Genomic DNA, 16,232 nt, shown 5'->3' on the forward strand with positions numbered 1-16,232 from the left:
CAGTGGAGCTTCCTCCTGACCTGTTTACTCTCCATTATGCAATAACCTTACAGCATACGTTGAATTGCAGGAGCCCGTGTTGGCGTCGTCCAGTACAGCCACAATGGAACGTTTCAAGCAGTACAGCTCAACGACCCAAAAATCAACTCCCTCTCGACGTTCAAGGAGGCGGTCAAGCAGCTGCAGTGGATTGCAGGTGGGACGTGGACCCCCTCCGCCCTCAAGTTTGCCTACGACACGCTGATCAAGGCCAACAAGCGCGACAATGCAAAGGTCTTTGCCGTGGTGATCACCGACGGGCGCCACGACCCGCGGGACGATGACACGCTGCTCACCTCCCTCTGCCAGGGCGACGTCATCGTCAACGCCATCGGCATCGGTGACATGTTCTACAGAGCGGAGGATGACGAGACCCTGCAGTCCATCACCTGCAGGCAGGATGGGCGCGTTCAGAAGATGAACCTCTTCGCCGACCTGGTGGCTGAGGAGTTCATCGACAAGATGGAGGAACTGCTCTGCCCTGGTAGGTCCAGCTTATGGGAAGCAGCTCAAGCATGTCCTTTGGCAGCTTGGCTTACTCCTCAATGTCGAACAGTTTCCCCACCCACCCCTCCTATAGTGGCTCATAGACCTCTGTTGTAAACCCTAACATTAAATTTTTTGACTAACTCATCCTCGTGAGATACTTAGACTTGCCACTGCACGGAGTGGTTAAGGTCAACGGTGAAGGGTATTGAAGGGGGAGCCCTGTACACACACAATCGTCTCATTGATGGGATAAGATGCAGAAGAGTGGGGGAAAGCTCTTGTGAAGTTGATAAACACCCCGCTGATGTTGCTGCCTTGGTTGAACTGACAGCAGGTTATAAATGAGGGACTCCTCACTTCCCTTCACTACCAACCATTTCCTTCAATGTATCGCAAGCTTTCAAAAGCCCTTCAAAGGTGACACAAGAGACTGCAGATGCTGGAATCTAGAGAAACAAACAATCTGCTGGAAGAAAGCATCTGTGGGAGGAAAAGAACTGTAGGTCTTTCAGGACTTGATGCAAGGTTTCGACCCGAAATGTTGACAATTCCTTTCCTTCCACAGATGCTGCTCGACCCACTGAGTTCTTCCAGCAGAGTGTTTGTTGCGCTAAACCCCCTTTAAATGTTGATGTCAAATCATCACAGTGCCTCCAACACCCACCTTGCCCACCCCTCCTTCAACTTCTTGAACCCCTCTCTGTTTCACTGCCCTTCCAGATGCCTGCCAGTAAATGCCTTGTTCCTTATGTCCAAATTCAAGACACTTGAAAGTTAAGCTAGCCTCGTATGAGGGTGGTGATGAAGGCAAAACTATAGCAAGGTATTTAAGCCAGATTTGGGTGCATGGTTTGGGCTGAGGGGAATTTGTGTTGAGGAACCTATTACATCTCTTTCTAGGTAAAGGTGGCTTTTTCTCCTTTCTATCCATCTGACTCTGCAAGTGCCTGGTTTAAAGGTGCATAATGAAATATTGCACAAAGCTACATGGGGTGGGTATACAAGATCATCAATCACCATCAGATCAAACTCTCCATTGGGGAAACTATATAAAGAATGGGGCCTGCAATTGGTTTACTGATTAGGGAATGGTGCACATTACATGATAGGCAGGGGAATAAATGAGTTTAATTGAGGATATTACTCTGTTAAATTTGTTTTTAGGTCCTTACCAAAGGTGTGAATGATTTTACATCCTGTTTCTCTTTCTTTCAGAACCTGAGATTATCTGCCCTGATCTCCCATGTAAAACAGGTATGTTCCACATAAATCAAAGCACATTGAGTAACAGCATCACTTTGAGACATTAGACTATACATAGAGAGGAGGCAAGCTATACAAGAGGAAATTCCGCATTTTGACTACATGTAAACAGTTTATAGAACTACATGGACTACTTTTGACTGAACACACAACATGTATAAGTAGACCATAGCACACAAGGTGTAGATATGTAGGCAACAGAATGTCTTCTCTCACCCATTACTTTCCCTTGTGTTTAATCTTAAAAGAAACAACTTTGACAGAAAACAATAACAGCACATAAGTCTTGAATTGTAAATATTAGGACCCTTTTCCCATATGGAATTGTAGAGACACTTACCAAATCTTTTTCTTTATAATCCAGATCCAAAGGTAAGAATGTTTGTGTTTTTTCTGTTTGATGAATAACTCATCGCTGAAAGGATGGATCATTTGCCATGAAATGCAACTGACCTCTTGAATTGTATAAAATAAAATAATAATCCAGGTACATAAAATTGCTAGCTGGAACTGGACAAGAATGGTGTAAATGAAGTGCCATCCCTTTGGGCATCTAGTCATGGAGGCAGATGGAAAACATGGGCACTGCATCCTGATCCCTGTACCCTGCTGAAAGGAAGGTCCAAATGGTCCCCAGGGAAAGAAAGGCTGAAACTCCTTTTGATCCTGTGCTCAATCCTCTCAGTAAATTGACCTGCCTGCCTATTTTATGAGCGGCCAACTGGTGGAGCACACAGGCCATTCACCCTTTCCCATCAGCCAATGGTAACCCTCGTCCTCGCCCTCGCCCCATGATCTTGAGGTCCCGGGCTGGCTTACATTAGGCTTACCTGGTTCCCCTCACCAGGCTGAGGTCAGTCTGGGAAAGCCTCTGTCTAGCCGAGCTGTGGTGGAGGTTTGTGTTCTGAGCTAGCAGTGGTCCAGGTTACTTATGTGGGTCCCAGAGTAACCTCTCCTGATTCCCTGGGACCCTCATTGATAATTTGACTGCTGCTTTTGCCAGTCCTCTCCTGTTCCACCACTTGTGGAACTTGTCAGTCGGTGACAACCTGAAGTAACGTAGGACACCATTTGAAGTTGAAAATTGACCTCTGGAGCCGTACATGGTTGACTGCCTGTGGAATACTAGCTGGCTCAGGCCAAAGTCTCTGAGGTATCATTCCAGCTGCAGCAGAATTGGGAGCCATCTCTGGATACTCGAACAGTCCAAATTCTTGAAATCAGCCAGTCACCTGTGTTCTTCAGTTACTTTTGTTTTTGGGTTTCAGTTTGAAGTGCCACTGCCAAAAAGCATTGGTCATTGGGTCTGTACACACAATAGCTGTCACCAAGTCCCATCTTCCTTCAGACACAGCAAGCGGGGAGAGTTTTGGGGACCAATATCTCAGTCTTTTCTATGGAGTGGTCACCACTGATAGAAAGCTCCCTGCCTCCCAGCTCCAGGGAACCTGGGTTTGATCCCAGCCTCGGGTACTGTGTAGGCAGAGCTTGCCCTGCAACTGCAGGGGTTGCCACTGGGTTCGTCCCACATCCCAAAGGGACGCTGGTAGGTTAATTGGCCTATGTAAACTAACCCCATTGTAAGAAGGTGATGGAGGGGAGGTGATCTGCATGTGTGAAAGAGAATAAGTAGCAGGGCTACAGAGAACTAACAAGAGGGGGTGGGATTGAAGGGATTGCTCTTTTGGGAGCTGACATGGACATAATGAATGACCTCCTTCTGTGTCTTATTATTGTGGTGGGGGTGGGTATGAACCCTGAAATGGACAGGGCATGTGGGTATTACCATGGATGTGTAAACCTGACTGGCCAGTGGAAAGATCGGTGATGCTGACAGAGCCTCTTAAACTAAAGTGAGGTCACTGTGGAAGTGGGAAGGATGGTTGAACTGTGTATGAACGTAGAGACCAAGCATGAAGCTAACCGTATGTTCCGCTAACGGAGATGGCTGCATGCGCTCGACTGCTCTTTACAGCAAGCAGGATGCAGTGCCAGAACATGCACTGTAAGAAGGGCCAGGACTGAGCTAAACATAAAACGTAGCTGTATGGACAAAACTATGGGATGCAGGAAGTGGGCTGGAAAGGTGAGGGGAGGGCTTGGTGTGCAGTGAGCTATGTTATAGGAGCATTGTCTGCCAGTGTACATTACAGGAGCATATGATCTGTAATTGAACCAGATTTGTTTGTACTTTGAGAAGGATCTGCCAACATGTCAACAACTACAATAGCTTCTGAACAACTTGGTGCATAAAGTTACTTAGTACCATTTAGGGTGGCTTTTAAGGAGTCTTGTGCATGCACTATTATTACAAAGCTACATGCACAACCTTTCCTGTTCTGGCTGTAACCCTAACCTCGCTGCTGACCCTCCTTGGTAACAATGGGGTGTGGAAGACATTTGTCTTTGAACGGGAGTACGTTGATTGGTTGTTGTTCTCGCACCTCTCCCCATTCAAATCCGCAGTGTTACCGAATGTTGGGAGGTGAGTAAGCTCACACCTGCACACGATTTCAGTGCTCGCAATAAAAGACTAATTGCTCCCCTGTGATTGCACATCACTGACTTGCCAACCCAAGGAGACGGCGTTCCATACTTTTTAAAACAACAATGTAGCTTTAGAAACTTCAATTAAATCTCCTCATTTCCATCCAAATACTGTGGGTTGTGGCTTAGCAATAACACTCTTGCTCCCAAGTTAGATGGTTGTGGACTTAAGTCAGATCCAAAGCAGAGGTTGAAGATTGGCACTGGGGTGTGGAACCGAGGGGAGTGCTGTGCCATCAGGAATGGCATCGTTGAATAATACACCAAACATCTACTCTCTCAAGAGGGGCATCAACGTCTCCCAGGAAACTGTTCTGAAGAAGCATGCTGACTTCTCCGTAACTTGGCGAACCACTGATGTATTTCATTGCTGTTTGTGGGACTTTGTTGCAACGCTGCAGGACTTCATAACATCAGGCATCTTGAGAAAGTGAAAAGCACTATGTAAATGCAAGTGCCTTCCTGCCTTTTCCCCTCCTTCCCTTAACCTCTTCCTTTTTGTTCTTTATTTTTCCTTTTGATTCCTGTTCTTCTCTTGCATCCTCTTTCCTCCTTTTACTTATTCCACAGTGGCCTCTGCATTGGTATTCCATACTTCGGTATAGACCGTGATGCTGTTTCATGGCACATTGAGCAATTGTCTGTTCTCTTTGTAAGCTGTGGCCAGAAGGATTTTGATAGGAGCTGTGCAGGTTTACTGGTAACTGAGGGAATGGTAGTCTCTGACAGCCAATGCCAGCGAGCCTAAACTCTTCTTTTTAATCGTTTTCAGATGAATTAAACAGTAACGATGCAAAACCAGGTAACCCGTCCTTCCCAGGGTTTGAGAGCTACCCTGAGAACTGGTTTTCCACAATCCAGGAACTTAAAGCAGCCATGCAAACTGCTCAGCACCCAGACGCCTACACCAAACTGGTGGCAACCATGGCCTACACTGCAGGGATGGCCAAATTTGCCAGCGGAGAGGAACGCAAAAATTGGACAGAATTATTCATAGATTCTTTTAAAATGGTTTACAGTGACCTAACAGGGAATGTCGACAAAGCAATGGGGCTTTGCTAGGGGAAGCGTGCGATTATTCCGCAGCTGTGACTGCTTCACGGCACGCGCCGGTTCCCACTGTTGAAGGACGATGGAAAGCCAGCTTGTTTCCCATTCTGAGCCTTACATTGTGGTCCCTCTGAGTCATTCGCAGCTGCTCAGGGGGACTGGCTAACTGGGCATCAAAAGCCACCCACTGCAGTTATGCCCAGGTTTTCCCAGCTGCTTAACAGTCCGCCATTGGTTTGGGATGGATCCCAGGATGCACACAACCCATGGAGCCTTTTCTGCAAAGGAGGCCATTCAGCCCACTGACTCCCTGCTGGCTCCTGGTCCCATTTGCACTCCTGAATCTGACTTGCTTATCCTGACGAAACAACCAGACGGTCAAAGAAATCTGAGTACATGAATCGTCTGCCGGGGTAGGGGGAATGGGATTTAGCAGTGCAAAGGCCACAGGGTCTAAAGTGGATCTCCTGGAATCCAGACTGAATGCAGACCCATTTAACTAGAATCGGAGCATTTGGGCAATGGGGTGGGGGTGAGGTGACCTGAAATCTATACTTGGCTTGGACTTGTGAAGTAAACACTTGCTCCAATGAGAAGTAGAAATTGTTGGAGGTGAAGTGTAGGCTAATCATTATCTAAAGAATCTGCATGTAGACTCTCCAGTTGGACCTTGAAGCTCCCAACTCTGGTTTGATATATCTCCAAAGGTTACACTTCATCACTTCTAGCATCCCACCCCCCCATGATTGGGCTACTGGACCGTTGGGTATCTTCCCAGGTTGTTTGGAAAGGGAGTGGCCTCTCTTTATCCCAACTCCAGTATTTTAATAACTGAACCTCGGAGATATATCGATTTTCAAACAATGCACACTTCATGCACCACTCTGTGAAAGTACTCCTGTGATTTTTTTTTTCTTCTGGCACAGCTGTGTCCTGGGAATTGATCTCCAGGACCTGCCTGGAGCTTAGCAACCCTAACAAACTGAGCTGAAGGGGAGCCTCTGGAATGTGAACTGTCTGCTCCCCCTCCTCAGATGCCCATAGTCTGTGTAGTATTCCCAGCACTTTCTGATTCCCATCACTCCCCCACCATTCTGCCTCTCTACCCCTGCCCCGCCCACACAAGCGGAGGAGTCTGCTGGCGATGCTTGCTTCTGCCTTTTTGGATGCGATTTTCAACATGTATATGTATTATTCAATAAACAATTCATTTTATTCTCAGATGCTGGATGATGTTTTAATAGAAAAGAACAAACTTGTATTCTTCTACTGCCTTTAACCGTGGTCAATGTTCTAATGCAGAAAGGCCAGCAGCCTGTTTTCACACAGTGAGATCCCACAGACTGATGATCTACTTGCAGTGAAGTTGATTGAGGAACAAATATTAGGCAGGGTACCGGGAAGAATTCCTCCTCTGTCGTCGGCTGTGAGCATGTGATGTGATGCCATGTTATTGTCGAACTCAGCCTTTGCAGTTTGGTTCTTATGATTTTAAAAGCGTGATACAACAGTGGACAAATTTCTCCCCTCCAGCTTTGCGCCTTGTGCTAGAGGTGACATCTTGCTGGAGTACCCAGCAGTTTATGTGCTCGGGTCTCTGGAGTGGAACTGGAAGGAGGGTTTGGACTCTACCTCTGACCCACAGCCAAGGGTGTGGGTTTTGAGGAAGGCCGGTTGATGAACCTCCCAATGGGAGCCCTGGGCAGCTGGTTTTAGCCCTGCACTGCAACTGCAGAAACTGTCTGTACCTCAGTTTAGGGAAGCTTCCGTTCATAGCCTGTGCTGGCGGTGATGTCCACCCCCAAGAGCTGGTGCACTGTGATGGTGAATGTAAAAACCTTACCACTGTTTCTCGTCCACCCTTGTGAGTTCTACTAAAACTCTCCATTAATCCTCCTGCAGCAACTTGTTGAATGCAAAACAATAAAAATTCTGAAAATACACAGTCGGCTTTGGTAGTGGGGAATAAGGGGGGTTCACCTTTTGGTGCACAGATTTGGTGCAGATTGATCAGAGCTGCTCCAGTCAAGGAGACAAACACACCTTCCTAAATGATCAACCTGTCTTCTCACTTGCACCTTAGACGTGCTGTGTATGTGCACTGTTCCGAAGGTGTCTTGGTTGCCAATTGGCACTGTGCTCTGCTCCATCCCTTCTGTGTACAAGCATGGGGCAGAATGGGGGTGGATCCAGGCTTTTGGAGCCAATTGATGTTCACCATGCAAGTATGCAAACCAAGGTTTCCAGTAAGGGGCAGTGTTTGCTGATACTAAGTTATCTTGGTGTTCCGATCCAGGGTTGACCTCTCATTGAGACTCTAGTGCTCGGAAGAGGTCTTTCCCGAATCCTCAGGTCCAGAAAATTCTGGCTGTAACAAACCAAACCAGCAAAACTGAGATGGGCCACAAATGGGAATGAGGTTGCAGTCTACAGGGTCCAAGTGGCTGTGTCAGTGGGCTTTGTGACTCTAGGTTATGATGCACACGGGTAACACCAGCCACGTAATTGAGTGTTGGTTCAGTTGGGTCAACAACAGGAGCGAAAGAGCTAAAGCAGGCATCCTCTGGCATTGCCTCTCTGGTGGGCCTAACAATGGGTTAATGTCACACCCCCAGTGAAAAGGAGGGAGGAAGGATGGACAGTAGGTAAAGGTCTCCTTTCTTCACCACTTCTGGTGGTGTTCCTCACCAGCAAGGTAGAGCCTGAGCTTCAGAATCACTTGTCCGAAGCTTTTAGAGTTGAGCAGAACATTGGTTAGAAAGTGCCATTGAGTGAAGAGGTGATCCTATCCAGGACTGCTTACGATCTCACTGGATCTGTTCGTGGATTGGTTTTGTTCATTCATGCTTTCATGAAGTCAAGTTATCAGGAGCCGATAAGCTCCAACTGGGTTACTGGATTAACTGCAGTGAACTGGAACCAAACAGGGTATCATGATTGGCATGTGGAGAGAAGGTGTTCTACTCACTCTCGCTGTGCTGGTTACCCACACCCCCTCTCCTCGCCAACCCTCACTGGAGCCAGAGCAATGCAACCATTGTTAGAAACTTGCCCTCCCAAGAGAAATTTGGAATCTAATTCCAAATGGGGAATTTCCATAAACCTTTGTTGTTCAAGACAAAATCCATCATGACACTATCTGGCCATACATCTATCATGTCAACTGAAGTATGGATGCCTAGAGAGGACATGTGTCTTCAAAACAACACTGGAAACCCTCTCTTTACCGAAATGTGTACCAGTTGCTAAGTGATGTTTTCTCCCCAGGGCCTCAGTATGATACTTAACATTGGTTCAACTGGTTTACACCCATGTTTCAGCTGCTTGGCCCATGCAGGAATCCATATCTCACTTCTCAGAGTGTCATTGTACATCCCAGGGTTACAGTAACATGCATTGTGCAGGCTTCTCCTTAACTGAATCTTATCCAGGGTTTTAAGGAGAATGGAGAAGGGAAATGCAGATGAAGTCATAATTCTGCAAATGCCTGCTTGATTCAAGAATTGTTCCTTTTGATTCAAAATTGCAAATGTAACTGTTATTTAAGGGAGGCAGGAGGGCAGGCGTGGAAATTATAGGCTGGTTAGTCTGTTAACAGCAGTGGGCAAGTTATTTGAATTTATAATTGGAGCAAAGGTAGGAAGCTAATGTGCATTTGTAAAGGGTGAGTCTTGCCCAAGAAACCTCGGTTACTTTTTCAAAGTATTAAAGGGTCAGAGGATATAGTTGCATTGATGTTTAAAATTTATTGGGTACGATCTGGCATAATAATAAAGCTGGTGGAATTGAAGACAAATCGTTGATTTGGTAGAAGCATTCATTAGTCAATAGGAAACAGAACGGGAATAATTGGCTGTGGTATATCTCGAGGATCCGTGTTGGAGCCTCAACTAATCACTGTTTGATGACTTAGGTGGCACGTAAAATTATCTAAATTTGCTGCTCAAATAGGAAGTTGTTACACTGAATCATTCAATATAATTTTATATTTCAATGAGCGGGCAGAACTATAGTGAGTGGACTTCACTGCAACCAAATTGGAGGTCATCCACTTTGGACCAAAGAGGGGATTAATGAGAGTGTTATTTAAAGAATAAAAAACTGGGAGTAAAGGAGACCTTAAGAGGTTTAAGGCGTATGTGTACAGATAGCAACTCACAGTCTGAAACAAAAACTAATTGCGAAAGCTACTGGAATGTTGGCCTCTACTGTCAAAGAGCTAGATTGTGGAGATAGGGTGGTTGGCCTCTATACTGTCAAAGAGCTAGATTGTGGAGATAGGGTGAAGCTTTATTTAGACCATCTGGAGTACTGTGTGCAGTCTGGGCTCTCCACCTTCAGAACAGATATATTGGCCTTGGGAGTGGAGTGTCGATTCTAGAGAATGTTGCCAGGGCTCCTCGGAGTTGGATTATTTGGAAAATTGCATTCCTTTCTGAGATTTGGAATTTTCTGGGAGCACTTAATTGGAAGCTGCTCAGAAAGCTGATAGGCTATACAGAAGTAAACGATTTTCTCTGGTGCATGTGGTCTGAATAGAGGGGCTTGGGGGTACTTGGGACTGGGAGCATTTCCTCACACGATACTGGGAGGGATTCTGAAGCACTCTCCGGCAATAAGCTGGAGACCAGATAAATATTTTGGAAATCTTTTGAGATTGTTGGACTTTTGACAGCCAAAGAAGATGAGGCCTGTCCATGGAGAACTAATGGAAGCAGCAGGATTCTTCTTGGCCTACGCACCATAACTTTAGAGTAGATGTGGAGAAATAATTTCCTCTGCAAGGAGAGGAAAGGCAAGAGAACGTAACACCAGAGCTGTGCCACTGAAACAGATAACCTGGCCATTATCCCATTGCTGCTTGCACAGCCCTGCTGTGCACCGATTCTAACTGTGGGTGAAACTCCAAGTAAGTCTGTTGAGCAAATAATCACTTCCAAGGTCAAAGAAAAGAGTGATTTTTAAATCCAATGTTTATTCTAATCTCCTGGTGGTTGCTTTCTTACTTAAAATTTGTGCTGGGTTTTCTGTCAGCAATGCTAAGTGCCTGTGATGCTGCTGCAAGTAAGTTTTTCAGTGCACCTGTGCGTACATGACTCTTGCATAGGACAATAAGCTAGGCTTTGACTGATTTTGAGCCTCTCAGAGGTGGGTGGGTGGGGGACGGAGGGGATGGTAGCTCAATGGTTGCTGGACCTAACACGCACCTCTTGTTTCACCCAGAGCTGGCCGTTGCACCGTGCACGCAGCGTCCGGTGGAGCTGGTCTTCATGATCGACGGCTCGGAGCGGATGGGCGAGACCAACTTCCGTCTAGTGCGTGAGTTCGTGCAGAAGGTGGCGAATGAGTTGCCCCTGGCTACGAGCGACAGTGACGTGTCAAGGGCCCGCCTCGCCGTCCTGCAGTATGGTGGCGAGGCGGAGCAGCAGCTGGTCTTCGGCCTGAGCTACAACCTGACCGACATCCTGGACTCCCTGGCCACCATGAAGTACCTGGACTCGGCCTCCAACGTGGGCTCCGCCATCATCTATGGCATCCACAACCTGGTTCAGAGACCCACCAGGCTGGGGTCGGAGCTCTCCTTCCTCTTCATTACGGACGGCACCAGTGGCAGCAAAAGCCTGGGTGAGGCAGTGGACGCCATGCGCAAGCATAACGTTGTGCCCACGGTGATCGCGGTGGGCCAGGATGTGGACATGGATGTCCTGCTGCAGATAGGGTTAGGGGAGAGGGCCGCCATCTACCGCGCAGATGACTACTCCCAGATCCTGCAGCCAACCTTCTTCGATAGACTTTACAGGTGGATCTGTTAAGGACTTCAAATTCAATGCCCTACGCTCCCCAGAAGGTTGGCGTAAGGTCTGTCCCCAAGTACCTTATATTAGTTTTATGTTATTCAGGAAAAGATAAAACAAGGTGCTTTCTTTTGTACTCATGTAATTATTTTCTTCATCCTCATTTTCCTCCTATCATTTTGTACATTTCTTGCTCACCAAGCCTGAAGACTTGCTAGGGGTTGCCAACGCCGTTTTGGTGTTTCCTTGGGGTGTTGATCACAGTGACCCTGTCTCCAAAGTCCTGTCAGTCACTCAGTATGTCCGTGCCTGTGGCAACTTCCTCACACCCACTGGAAAAGCAAACAGCCAGCTCGTGCCCCACTGGGACAATGCTTCATCATTTTCTTTCTACCAAATAATAATAGAATTTGTCCAGAGCCTACTTTTCTTATTTTTAAGTGCCACTATAAATTTTCTCTTTTCATCAACAGGGTCACCTGTGCAGGTATCCTTACAATGCCAGGACAGTCCTGGATATTAAATAGGAAATTCCTGGAAATGCCAGGACAATCCTGGAGATCAAATAGGAAATTCCTGGGTTTGTCAGGACAGTCCTGGAGGGCTGGAAGCCCTGCAGCTTTTTGGAGAAACAAATGTTCTCCTTATGCCTCCGCCTGCTGTCCTGAGCAGCACATTATTTTTGATGTTTTGTAACTTCTATCATTGAAATGTGCACTGTTAACTCAAATTTCTCTGAGCAAACTAGGGAGTATCACTTGATGCCAAGGTTTGAGATGGAGGCCAGCCCCTTGCATTAAAGCTTCCTCTTCCTCCCACTGCCTTCTAATTGAAAGGTGATAAAAGGCTAAAACCACAGGCAGATACCAGCATCTTGCTGCTGCCACAGCTCCTCCCTCCATCCCAACACTCCTGGGGGAAAAAAACGCATGTAAGGTGACACAATATCCAATCCCAGTGTCCCTTCCCACCAGCACCACCCCAGCAAGCTGCCTACTCTAACATAGGGTATAGGACTGTGGAGAAATACTTGTCACTGTAACTGGATACAGGACCACAGAGAAATACAGCCCATTGTAACTGGATACAAGGGTGGAGAGAATACTGCCCACTGTAACAACACTGCCCACCTTAACACGTTACCTTGGCTCTGTTCCCAGATACCACTACCCTCAGTGCATTACCAGCACGCAGTCTGTGATCTTCCCAGTCTAGTTCCCACCACTTAAAGCACCACTATTTAAATTGTACAGTGGCTTATAACTGACCAATAACCATAACAAGCCATGTCATTCTCAGATTTTGCTGATCTTGGGAGAAACAGTTGTGGAAATAGATTAGTTCACACCTTGAAATGACACAATGAAGGCAAACACAAATGGAAGTAAATCACTTGTCATTAAGGTGCAGTTATGTTTTGTGTAGAGAAACCCTCTTAACATCCTCCCAGTGGGTCGCTGTCTGTGCTAAGCACAGGACAGAGCTTGGGCAAAGCCTGTTGCAGAGTATTAGTTCCTGAGAGCTGCAGTCATCCCATTGTGTGGTCGGGCCATGTTGTTCCTGTCATCCACTATAGGTGGTAAAAAAAACACTTGCACAAACACTTCCTCCAAAATGTTGTGGGAAGTTCATGGATAAAATGAGAGGAATGGAATGGGCCCCTAAACTTTGCAATCACTTGATGTGACTCCACACATACAAGCTTTCTAAAGGTGCTATTTTTATTACAATGGTAACGTTTTATTAGTGGGGTGGGGAGGGGAGGTGTTGTGGGGCTCGGGAGGCTGCTGTTCTCCACGCCAGTAGGTGGCGGTATTGTGCAATGTGTAATGAGGGTCCTTTTCCACTCAGTGAAGTTCAGCTGAAGACACTCAACCAGATGGAGGCAGTTCCATTGAATAAAATGTACCCAAATCATTGGCTCTCCCAGATGCTGGCAAGATCTGCCAAGGCCTCCAGGCGTCTTCGTTGTCCTCAAAACTTTTGGTGTCCAGAAAGTTTAGATGTGGTGTAAAGTGACTTGCCCTTGCCTAGTGCACAAGGTGTGGTGCATTTGAAGCGAAAGCATGCTGAGCCTCCCTCACTAAACAACCTCCTTGTGTGTCCTGCCTATTGTTAGCTCCACGCACAGGGTGACAGCCAAGTCTGGCAGCTGGTGTGCAGGATCCAGATGTTGCCAGTAGGTTCCCACCTCCCCCCACCACCTGCTGCCCTTTGTAACACACAGCAAGGGTGCTGGAGTGGCAGGGCACTCTTAGTGTAAGATGTCCAGCAGCTCAGTCCTCTTCCCTGGCATCCAGCTCAGTGAGGTCCTGTCAGCACAGTGAGGCTCATCGGACTTGCTGGGTGAAGCAGCCACCCTTTGACACTAAGTCCTGGTGGGCTGTGCCTGTTTTCTATTGGAAAGCCGCAAAGCTTTGTAATATACATTTCTAGAGAATGTTTTTTTTTGCGTTGAAATAGTCCTTATCAGTTGTTCCACAAATGTATTTTCATACAGTCTGCTGCATCCAAATTTGAATAGTTCTGTACTAAATACTAAATAAATAAATGGATTTTTCCAAATATCCCTGCCGATCTTTGGATAATTTGTGCAGGAGCCTTGTGAATACTTACAGGTTGAATGTTGTCTGCTGCCCAGTGTGTATGTAAGCTTGTTATAGAGTCATAGAGAGACAGCACAGAAACAGGCCCTTCAGCCGGCAGAGTCTGTTCTGACCATCAACCACCCATTTTTACACCAATCCTCTGTTAATCCATTTTGTTCTCCCCACCTTCCCAGATTCTACCACTCACCTACACACTAGGGGCAATTTGTAGCAGGCAACTAAGCTACCAACCCGTTCGTCTTCAGGATGTGGGTGGAAACCCACGCAGTCACTGGGAGAACATGTAACCTCCACACAGCACCTAAGGTCAGGATTGAACTTGAGCTATTGGAGCTGTGAGGCAGTGGCTCAACTAGCTGCTCTGCACATTCATGTTAAATAAACAGGGCAGATTTCCAAAGCCATTGTTGGGAAGTGGGCTGTCTTGAATCACAGAATTGGCTTATGTCAATGTTCAGTGCCTCCCTGGGTAAGGAATGGGTTCCACTTTTACAGATGTCCGTAAGTCTATTTTGTCCATAAGTCAGAAAATACACAAAAATTACTTGACATAGTAACCATACCTCCACAGTATTGAAATGAATGGCATCAAAAACACAAGGCTGATAAGAAAGAACAATTATTAAAAGTGTCGAGAGAGAAGAAACTAGTTCTGCTGTTCTTAGGATTTAATAATATGGGAGCTAATTTGTGTGTACAGGTGTCCATAAGTCGAGCGTTTGTAACTCGGAGATGGCCTGTATCCAGAACTCTCTTGATCTGTGTTTTGAATGAATTCAATGACTCAGCCTCCACAACTCCCTGAGGTAAAGAATTCCAAAGATTCACCACCCTCTGAGTGAAGAAATTTTTCCTCATCTTATTTCCAGACAGCTTGCCCCTTATTCTGAGGTGTAACTCTTTGTTCTAGATTCTTCAGCCTCGAGAAACCTTCTCACTGCACCAAGCATGTCAAACCATGAAACCATTTTGAAAGCTTCAATGAGATCTCCTCTCATCGTTCCAAACTCAAAAATGTGGGCCTAGTCTGTTCAGTTTGTCCTCATACAGCAAACCCACTACCTCTGGAACTAGTCAAGGGAATCTTCCTGGCACTCCCTCCATGACAAGTCCATCCTTTTTTTAGGTTAGGAGATCAAAACTATACACAATACCCCATGTACAGTCTCACCAGGGCTCGATTTATATGTAGTAACACCTGTACTCAAATAGTTTTGCAATAAAAGCCAACTTGCCATTTGCCCTCCAAACTGCTATCTATATCTGTACATCGGCTTTCAGTGACTTGTGTCCCATTTCCCAATCTGTCACCATTTTAAAAATACTCTGTGTTTTGTGCGCCAAAGTGGATGACCTCACATTTTTCCATCTTGTATTTCACCCGCTAAGTTCTCACTCATGCACTAAGCTTGTTTATATCCCTTTGAAACCTCTAGATCCTCCCCACTAATCTCAACCCCACCTAGCAGCTCCAACAATATTTAAGATGTTCAATGCCTTCTAGGTCAAAATACCCACGACTGGCACCCCAGCCACCAGCCTAAGTGTTCATTCACCCAGTGCTGGCCTGTGTGTCAGCTTCATGACACAACTCACCAAGGTTCCCTTGACAATATTTCCCAAATCCATGAACCCGAACACATGGGACACTTGTGACTGTTCATAAGAAACAGAAGCACATCCAGTGCTGTAACTTATCCTCTTCCCTGCTTTATTCCCATGTTCCTTTGTTCTGAGTGTTGTAAATCCTTGGAATTCTCCACCCAGAGAGTTAAGTGTGTAGCCGAGTATATTCAAGGCGATCGAACTGTGGAGACTGAGAGAACCAGGGAACATCTCCTCATCTTGGAAATCAGCGGCCTAGAGACAGAGACAAAGACCATGACCCTTGTCTCCCAATCTAAGGGGAACGTCATCTCATCATCTACCCCGTCAATCTCTCTCAGAATTCCATATGTTTAATTACACTACCACTGGTTCTTCCAAATTCCATTGACCGCAGGAAAATCTCATTCAAAATCATGCACCAATCTGATTGAAAGTATATCACCATTGCTTCCTCATTGCAATGGTAAAGTCATTAAATCCTTTGACTGATAGCAAATCTATTGCCTGATAACACTAGGCTCCAATGAAAGTCAATTTAATACATGAGGACACCCTGTAAAACCCTGTGGGTCTGTTACTGTATAATGCTGGAGTACAGGACTCATGTTTGGAGGATGGGGACTGTGTAACTTGGGTAATTCAGTGCTGTATTGTCACTGTATAACAGTGGATGAACTGCAGGTGGTTACAAGTCTGTCACTGTATGCTGTCAGTGTATAATGTGGGTGAACTACAGGTGGGTACAGATCTGTCACCGTATAACAAAGAGGTACGCACTGCATGTGGGTACAAGTCAGGTAGTCCATAAAACTGTGATTACCTGTGCCTGTAG

At 46.2% G+C, this 16,232-nt stretch overlaps 1 protein-coding gene across 2 annotated transcripts in view; it reads left to right on the forward strand.

Annotated features, from left to right (window-relative positions):
• The window catches only part of col6a2 (collagen, type VI, alpha 2), a 69,891-nt gene extending 56,141 nt beyond the window's left edge, over positions 1-13,750 (forward strand). Inside the window, exons 27-29 of one of the 2 annotated variants that reach the window (XM_052015509.1) lie at positions 71-523; positions 1,744-1,782; positions 10,612-13,750. In XM_052015509.1, coding sequence (XP_051871469.1) covers positions 71-523; positions 1,744-1,782; positions 10,612-11,201 — 1,082 coding nt within the window. In that variant the 3' untranslated portion in view covers positions 11,202-13,750. Of the gene's footprint in view, positions 1-70; positions 524-1,743; positions 1,783-5,110; positions 6,563-10,611 lie in introns of those variants that run through there. The other variant, XM_052015520.1, reaches the window with a different exon arrangement.
• Positions 13,751-16,232: the final 2,482 nt, after the last annotated feature.

This window comes from Pristis pectinata, chromosome 1 (assembly GCF_009764475.1).
Source record: "Pristis pectinata isolate sPriPec2 chromosome 1, sPriPec2.1.pri, whole genome shotgun sequence".
Taxonomy (NCBI): domain Eukaryota; kingdom Metazoa; phylum Chordata; class Chondrichthyes; order Rhinopristiformes; family Pristidae; genus Pristis; species Pristis pectinata.